Genomic DNA, 9,906 nt, shown 5'->3' on the forward strand with positions numbered 1-9,906 from the left:
GGCATGTTAATTCCTAACCTGGATTACGGGTTATTCCATTACTGTTATATAGATCTATTATTATATGTATCGACTGTAGGTTATAAAGTTGTGCTTCTTAGTCCCTGTGTCTATACATGCAATATAGATTACATCTCAGGGATTATCATGGCAGTCAATTTAACAGTCATATGTACTCAGGATCTCTGCTGCTGCTTCAGTTGTTTTAAATGTGACCATTTGTACATAGATAAACTTGTTAATATCAAAATTGTCAAACAATGAACTACGAATTTTTTTGTGTTTTAAATACCTATTTATGTCAAGTAATACAGTGTTCACGGGCCGGTGTTCACACTAATATTTAATTAGGAAAACAAATAAAGTCTATATGGTGATGCTTCCAGCGGCGCGATCCGGCGATTACAAGAGATAATGTCAGTGTGCACACTATATAGCTATAAGATCATCACTCAAGCGCGAACGAAGGAAAGTCTAGCATTCAAAAATGTCTGAATCACAAGATAAGTTCAGCTTACCGATACACGTACATGTACAGACACAGTCCAGTACTCCATGGAAAGGCAGCATACACATACAATGTATATGCGGGGCGCGTTAAATGAACGTGTCCGGTGGCGGTAGTTGTGGTATCCCATAGTGCCAAGTCCCTACATGGGCGCCAATGTAACAGAGCACATGATAAATTAAATTTAAATCACTGCCTCCGCTAGGAATCGAACCCGGGACCTCTGGCTTACTAGTCTTATACATGCTCAACCGATTGAGCTAAAGAGTTGAGGCTAGTATTTACCAGGGTTACATACAGACTGCCTCCTGAGTTTTCCCACGAAATTTCTTTGCCTTATATAGGCTTCCCAGTTGACAGCTGTTCTAATTTGGTTACACTTATTTCGTTACATAGCTTTCTTGTAAGCACCCCTTCTAAGGTTACTAAGCTTATACGTGTATTTAAAAAAGGGGGGTTTGTTTACACGGGGCCTTCGTTCCTTAACAGGTATATAGGCACCAACAACTTCTCTCATTAACTAATCATGAGCCCAGTAAATATGAGAATGGGACACTTAGGCCTATGTACAGACTTTCCCCCCATATTTCAAATGTGTTTCATTTTTCGTTTCGTTTGATTTAGTTTCGTTTCGTTTAATTTCGTTTCGTTTATTTTCGTTTCGCACTATATAGGTACCCGTGATTTTGTGAGGGTGATAATGTGAATCCTGAGCCGAGCCCGATCTCGGGTCCCTTGCCCGAGCTTTGATTATTTTCGATATTGGTTGGGGTGAAATAATGTATCCCGAGCCGAGACCGGGACACTTTTATTAAAATCGTCATGTGATTATATGGAAATACTATCGGTTTAGTTGTTGTATGTGTAAGTTATTTCACAAAATTAAAGTATATGCTTACTGCAGTACAGTAGTATCTCGAATGATTAGCAAAAAAAAATGTAAATTGTCCCGCTTGAGTGCGGTATACACAAACTCATCCCCAGAAAACTGAAAATCGACGATTTCTTATGTGAAAATAGCCTACTTTTCGGAAAATTTTGCTGGCACGGGCGGCTGAACAACAACAACAACAAGTTGCTTCATCCCGGACTCGTGACCCGAGTTCGGGCTTGACTCGGGATACACAAAATCACGCCACAATTATTTAGGTTCCAAAAAACTGAAACCAGGAAGCAATGCAACGTCAAAGTGCTTTGCGCGATATTCAGAATGAATTTAAGAAGATCATTGGCAAAGAGGCAAACAAATGCGAGCTGATGCATTTGGAAATATTCCACTGTAACCCGGAAGGCAGCTTTAAGTCGGCAACTTTCAGGATGCCGCTTTTCGGGATATCAGAACCCGTGCCTTCTGACCCGCCAACACCATGGAACAGTTTCATATTTCAATTCGAAGATGTATTCAATTTTAAGAATTTGGAACTATTGATAAACGTTGAAAATTCCGACGACAGTAGATCTAAAGTCGACCCCGACCTGTTGTCAGCATACAACTTGTTAGTTGATTACATTGCAGGTATAGTATAAAATATTAAGTCCTCTGAAAATAACCACACAAAATAGCAAACTCAAAATAACTGACCAGGACATGCAATGTTATGAACTTATAAGTAAACACGATCTTTACGTTTCATATAAATAGCAAATCCAGAGATATTTTACAAGCAAGTTAATAAGTATTGTTGTGAATAATGCCTGTTTCACCCCAATTACAAGTTTATGCTATATATGGTAGTCTAGTATGGTAACATGCATAACTAGTAAATGAGTTTAGAATATCAAATCATTTGAATTATTAGACATAAACATACTCTTACTTGTGCACAAAGTCGCATGAATATGAGCACCACAGGGCACAAACACGTGTGCTAATTGCTTTCAAACAAAATATGTGCGCATGAATTTAGTACCAAGATAAGACAAATACCCATGCAGTACGTAATACTTGTAAATGGAGAATACATGGATTGGCAAGTATATATCATAATACAAGGTTTATTTTTTGGCGAGGGTTAGGAAAGACAAGCTGACAGTAGTTTTCGGCTGATGTGTGTGTTGGTTGCAGAATAAATAGAGGATATTGAATGGTTTCCTGTTTAATATATATATATATTTCATGAGTATGACATGTACAAAATATATAATATTTTCACAAGTGCGGAGCACGAGTGAAAAATATCGAAATATTCTGTCATACGAGTGAAATATATGTAATATTAAATGAAAAACCTTTCAATTTTCTTTTTATTGCATTTTGTACATATACTTAAAAACAATATTCAAAACATCTAAAAATTAATAGTGTCAAAAAGTGCGGGAATCAATAACAAATCATAACAGCAGAAAACGCTTAAATTGCGTTGATCAGTCCTTCCAAATGACGCCGTCAAGTTGACGTGAAGTAACATATCACAAGGAGATTATGTCATGAATTATTGATTCCCACACTTTTTGACACTTGATTTTTTATGTTTTTTAATTTTGTTTTTAAGTTTAATTTATAAAATGCAAATAAAAGAAAATTGAATGGTTTCCCTGATTCTCGGATAGCAGTCATATTGGTGAAATATATTTAAATTTGTTATATTATGTGGGAAACCATTCAATATTCTCTATACATTTCACTGGCAAAAATGCAGTTAAGTCATTTATTTTGGTTCGATGAGGTAATATTTAGATTTAATGTCTAATTTGTCAGCACATTCCAAGTGTAACTTTGAGCATGACTTCATTACAAACCTGTCAGGATGTCTAGTCGAGTATACAGAAAAACTTTCGATATTGGGTGTGTAGCACGCTGGAGTGAAAGGCTTAGAAGTTGTTGAAATAAATTACCTTGCCCAACATTCAAGGTCCCAGGGGTCAAAGGGCTAAAATCTTTAAAAGACTTCTCGATAGCCAAAAGACATCTAAGAACTGATAATATTAGGCCAATAGTATGCTGGAATGTAGGACTAGAAAATTTACTGACATGAATACATTGTAAACCTATAGCCTACACTGATATTTGAATAAAGTGGTAATCAGGGTAGTATCTGTAAAAATGATTGACCTAGATCAACTTCAAAGTTGCTGTAGAACCAGGTGAGCAATACAGGCCCATTGGGCTCCTTGTTGGTACATGTATAGGTGTATATGCAGACTCATTTCAGTTTATTTCTTGCAGGCAAAGAAGCACATGATGTTTGCTTATCAAAAATTTGCAAATCCATGGACGGAAGCCTGCCTTCGTCATCTTCAGAGACTGATATAGCCTATGCTTTAGCTGTTCATTTATTTATGCCACTGACTGGTGGGTCCTGTGTCCTAGATAACCACTCCAGATCTTGGCCAAAGAGTTGTCCAGGCGGCTGCAAAGGAGAAGTACAGAAAGGACCGACAGGTGTTGGTAAGCATATATACTGGCAGCAAAGGGGCATGTGCCCGGGGCTCATTGAGTAAAATAAGAAATAGAGATAAATTTTTAGCTCACTAGGCCTGAAGGAATGAGCTTATGCCATGGTACAGTATCAGTGTTCTGGTGACTGTCAACATTATGTATATGTACATCGAAATATTGCAAACATGGCATTCAACATTTTGATGATGATGAAAATGATGAAAATAAAAACTTGATGAATTTTGTTGAAGCTTCCTGTGGATGATCAGCATCGGACACAGATGGATTTCCATTGTGTTTGAAATAACTACATCATTCAAGATATCCACCATTTTTTGCCATCTCCAGAATCACATTCTCCAGAAATTTTAACCTTGGTAATATACTGCCCACCAGCTATGCGGCTATCAGCTGGTTCGTAGGGGGTTGTAAAAAAATGATATGGGGCTATAATCACAGCAGGTGAGCGTTTAGGCCTATAGGCCTCTTGTTTTCATAGAGCCATATGATTGTTTACGTTAGTTACAAGTAGTTCCGATGGTTGAATATATTCATGCGCAGCATGGGTTTTGGGTGTCAATTATGCTCACATAGACTGCAAATCTTTTTTACTTAGTTTATATTGTCGCTTTGCCACCAAAATGTAAATATTAACAAATAAAGCTATTATCAAAAGGAACATGAATATATTTTGACGTTTGGTCAAATCCAACCAGTTGAGCTATTCAAGCCCTCTGGGCCTCTTGTTTTAGATTTCATACGTAGGTTCTCCTTGTTATGAAATGATTATAGAAGAAAAAAAAGTCAGTCTTGCATCCAAAAGCCAATAAATATCTTCAATGGTGGGTATCCCTGTTGGATCTTGTTTTGAACTATTGGGGAAAAAAATTTCATTACAGGTGCTGTTCAAATTTGGCATGGTTTTGCTGATATTTTGATCAGTCAGAAGATTCCTCTAAAGATTTGGAAAGATGTTCCTGAAGTTCTTGCAGATGAGCAAAATGAAGACACTGGAGAAGATTCAGATAGTGCAGCTGAAGATGCATCACTACCCATATGCTCAATGTATTCTTTGAATGTTGAAGTAGCAATGAAGCAACCACTTTGCCAGTTAATAGCACAAACAATTACCAACAGTTTTGCACAGGTCAACGAGAACAAACAGCTCTCGCAATTTCTCGTTCCATCTTTTGGTTGTTCCAATAATCAGATTGTGATTTTTGGATATGACTGTGAAAATGACGTTCTTGTGAAAAAGATTGATCCAATTGTACTTTGGAGAGAGGCAGATAATGTCTGGCATCTTTCAATTTCTGCTATTGTTCAAATTTGGATGTACATATATTTCCCACTTTTGATGTTGCCATCCTTAGCAAAAAGGTATGACAACAATATTCAATCAAATTTTCACAAGTGTCACACTATCAAATTTTTTCGTAAGTATTCAAAATGCCACACAAAAGGGTTTTCACATGATGGAGGTGCCAAACTTCTCCGTGCACAGTTTATGATTCCAAAAAAAAAAATGAAAACTAATCAGTAATAAACTTTTCCTTGCACCTGTAACATTCAGTTTGTTGGATGAATATATACCAGGTGAAGAATCAGAAGTGATATTCTATAAGATTCTTTTGTTCCTGCAGAATGCAATATTCTGTCAAATTCTATCTAAAGAGTCCTTGGGTAAAACAAATAATGATGCGTCTTTGGCCAGTAGGACATGACCCTTTAGATGAAATAGAACAAATTCTGCTTGGATGAATATTTTAGATTAATCTTTTGGGGTAAAAGTAAGAATATAAGCATAGTAATTAGAAATGTTTTGTTGAAGTGAAACCTCAGACATCAAAGTGAGAAATATAGGCCTCTTTTCTATGTTCATCAAGGTATTTTGTCAAAAAATTTAGATTGATCGAGAGTTTGAAATACCTATCTTTAGGTGGAAAATGTAACAATATAATAGTGAGTGAAATGTTTTGTGGTGAAAGCTGAAATATCCAGGTGGATACAGAACTCCGGTGTAGTTGCATTGGCTGCTATGGAATATTTCAATTGATTGAAATAAACTATATGCTTGTTCTCCATCCCCAACTGGAGATTGATATGCAAATTGACAGTAATTAAGAAAAAAAAACTTCTCAAAACCCAGATATGATAGAATCAGTTATTCTTAATGAATTGAAGGATCATGTGCTAAAATGATCAAAATGTGTAGAATCAGCAATTGTAGAATCAAATGATCTTATGGTTAGAAAAATTCAAGGTGCTTTATCAAAATTGTTAATTTTATGTCCCCAGGATATACTCCATTAGAGGGAGTAAAGATTAGGACAGTTTAATAAGCTACTTTCAATTTTATCTGATGATGGTGGGCTATTCAATTCGCCCTGTGTCTGTGGTCCGTCCCTCAATCCCTCCATAAACAATTCTTGTTATTGCTATATCTCAGAAAGTACTGAAGGGATCTTTCTAAAATTTCATATGTAGGTTCCCTTTGGTTCCTTATTATGCTATTGCATTTTCGGACCAGTCAGAAAACAACATGGCCGACAGGCAGCCATCTTTGATTTGCAAACAGCCATTATCGCTAAATCTCAAATTTCATATATAGGTTTCCCTTGTTTGAAAAGTATTGGAGAGATGTTTCTCAATTTACACAGATTAGTAAGAGGAAGGGAAAAATAAAGAGATCAATCAGACACGGAACCTATAAAGATCATTCAATGGTGGGCGCCAAGATCCCTCTGGGATCTCTTGTTTCTAGACACAAACTATTAACTTCAACCTTGCAGTCTTTATTAATTATGTAACATGTACATTTTATGTATATTATCAGTATTATTTACTAATGCTTGTATGTTTTTGAGTCCAGTGAAGAAGATTGTGGAAATCCGGTACTGGAATAAACAGAACTTAACATTTTGATAAGCACAGACTTAACAAAGTCCTTGTGATTACATTTGAAAACTCTTTGTAACTTCATGTTTACATATACCTTACATTTTAATTTATAATGCGATAAGACGTATGCTAAATATGTTTCTGAAAATTAGATGGTTTGTTAAACATACATACGTATGTGTACATGTCCCTGACAAAACTGAAAAGTCGGACAGCGTCATCATTATATATATCCTGAAAGTCTTGACATCACGTCCACATCCAGGTGGCAATGAAAAAAGTTTGTCAGAATAAAATTACAAAATATGGAAATATATAACATAGACACCAATATTATCTACTCACGTTTTCAATTCTCCTGCCTATCAAAAAAAATTTCATGAACGATGTCAAAAGCATAAATACTACACTCGTTCGATTAATGGTGAAAAGACCTATTGTATTTTGTTTTGTTTCTTCTTATTCTTATTATTCTTCTGGAAATAATGACCAATGTCTATAGTATGTAACAAAGGCCAAAATATGAAGATGTTTAAGAAACCTTTTAAAAGTAGGTCACAAAATCCAATATGGCCACCATGATGTCATGCCTGAAAAGTTTAAAATATCCATAACTCAAAAGGTATTCATTAAACTAAGGTTATGTAATTATATTTATGGAGATATTGTCGCCAAATTCTTAAATTTTTGATTTCTATTTTTTTTTTACATAGATTGATGCTGTATGTCATTCTGTTGATTATGATGTGTTTGGTTTTTTAGGTCATCTGACCTGAGTCATCGTTCTCCGTCCGTCGTCATCTGCCGTAAGCTTGTGTCGTAGGCCATCACGATATTACTTTCAAAACGCTACTCCTCATTTACTTTAAAGTGGATTACTACCAAGTTTGGTATGAAATATGATGGGGGAGTGCAAACATTTTAGGTAAATGAGGCTGGTCTGACCCCTAGGGCCCGATTGGCGGGGCCCCAGAAGGGGAACTTTGGTGAATTTTTGCTTTAAAACCAAGTTTGATCACCACTTTTCGCAGATGTTATTTGGCCCCTTGATTAACGCAAAATGCAATTTTTGGATGTTTCTGTGCAATAACAGCATCAAATATTATCAGATTTTCTTGAAACAACATTAAATGCCTAAATGGCTGTGCTGAGTTTGATTACCACTTTTCGCAAATGTTATTTGGCAGAGTACTGTCTCCTTGATTAATGAAAAATGTCATTTTTTGCAAAACACTCCTCTCAATAACTGGTGGAAATATTATCCAGCTCTTCAAACGATATACATGGACTTGGCCAAGTTCAATAGCTGTGGTAACCTCAGATCTAATTGTGTCAACAGCATGAAAGTTACATGTTCCAACCAAACCTAAAAAGACTTCACTTACAATATGATTCCCCCCTCACGAAAGGCGTAAAGAGTGGGATATAATTTCTACCAGCTAGCTTGTTACCAATGTTAATTCAACAAACCCTCCTGCCAAAACAATTTCTTGGTTTTCTCCAAGGACACAAAGACCATTAACTTCTGAGTAGTTGCAAAGAAACTCATTGAGAGCCATGTTATTTGATGGGTTTCTTAAAAATTTCTTGTAGTTTGGAACATTTCTGGTACCTAGGGACTTGATATTACATCTGTAGCATGCTGGGGTGAAGGGCTACCAAGTTTGTTCAAATGGATGACCTTGACCTACATTCAAGGTTACAGGGGGTCAAATATGCTAAAATTTTAGTACATCTTCTCATTAACCAAGAAGCCTAGAAACCTGATATTGGGCATATAGCATGCTGGGATATGACCATGATCTTGACCTTCATTAACCGTCACCAGGCTCAAATATGCTAAACAAATCCTTTAAACGTCTTCTGGAGGACCAACACACATAGAAACAATATATTTTGCCTGTAGCACGCTGGAGTTAACAAATTGACCTCATATTCAAGGTCAGAGGAATCAAATCTACCAAATATTCCAAAATTAAGGTGACTGTTAAGGCCCATGGGCCTCTTGTATTTCAGTTCAACCATCATTTTCTGGTCCCTTACATATAATCAGTCATTAAGAAAAGTAGGTTGTTCTTTGTTCTACGGTGGGTAGGGGTTGGCAAATTTTTTTTGCCTTCTTTCTGCACTACTACCAAAGATGTACAGATAATTGTACTGTAGCATGCTGAGATAAATTATTAAAATGTTGAAAATGAATTACCTTGACTCAAGTTTGCAACGGTCAAATGTGTTTGATAATCAAGATGCTGATATAGCCAGGGAACTAATACTTTGCTTGTAACATACTGGGATGAAGGACTTCCATTTCAAGGTCAGAGGGATCAAATAGATTTAAAAAAAAATCAAATACATGTAAATAGAGGGGAAAAATTAACCAGGATAGGTTATACTAATGTGTCTTGTTAAGTTTGCAGGTGAGTGATATAGGCCCATTAGACATACATGGTGTAAACTGTTACAGCTATATTATAATTGTATATATGTATAAAAAATATTCTAATGAAATTCTTTTAAATGCATTATCACTTAGTTCTTTAGCAAGTAATTAAAAGCAAGTTATACAAATGAATTTTTTTCATCATCTATTGTTGCTATATTCATGTTGAAGGATATATCTGTCACTTACATGTATGATGAATTGAAAAATTAATGGATATTTGCAAAGAGGAATAAAAAGAACTTGTATCCAGTTTATATCAAAGTTCTCTTTTATCTTATACCATACTTTTTTGATAGTTTGTTACCACTGGTTAAACCTTCAGGGGGGTGGGTTTACAGAATTTCTCTCGGTGCTCTAGTAGCTTTATTTCCTCTTTCACTAGCCAAAGCTTCTGACCGCATCACACCCGCCTATCTATGACAAAGGTTCGTAGAGGTTAACAGTTGTATAGATTATAAAGGCACACTCTACAACAGAGGCATTGGTTATAGAGGACACACTCTACAACAGAGTTATTGGTTATAGAGGACACACTCTACAACAGAGGTATTGGTTATAGAGGACACACTCTACAACAGAGTTATTGGTTATAGAGGACACACACTACTAGAGAGGTATTGGTTATAGAGGACACACTCTACTAGAGAGGTATTGGTTATAGAGGACACACTCTAC

The 9,906-nt window shown here is 36.0% G+C and overlaps 1 protein-coding gene across 1 annotated transcript; it reads left to right on the top strand.

Annotated features, from left to right (window-relative positions):
- Positions 1–1,667: 1,667 nt before the first annotated feature.
- LOC117318639 lies at positions 1,668–9,484 on the top strand. Its single transcript, XM_033873602.1, has 3 exons — positions 1,668–2,024; positions 3,675–3,896; positions 4,787–9,484. The coding sequence occupies exons 1-3, from the start codon at positions 1,685–1,687 to the stop codon at positions 5,428–5,430; spliced, it is 1,206 nt and encodes a 401-aa protein (XP_033729493.1). The 5' UTR covers positions 1,668–1,684; the 3' UTR covers positions 5,431–9,484.
- The last annotated feature ends 422 nt before the right edge of the window (positions 9,485–9,906 follow it).

This window comes from Pecten maximus, unplaced genomic scaffold (assembly GCF_902652985.1).
Source record: "Pecten maximus unplaced genomic scaffold, xPecMax1.1, whole genome shotgun sequence".
Lineage (NCBI taxonomy): Eukaryota > Metazoa > Mollusca > Bivalvia > Pectinida > Pectinidae > Pecten > Pecten maximus.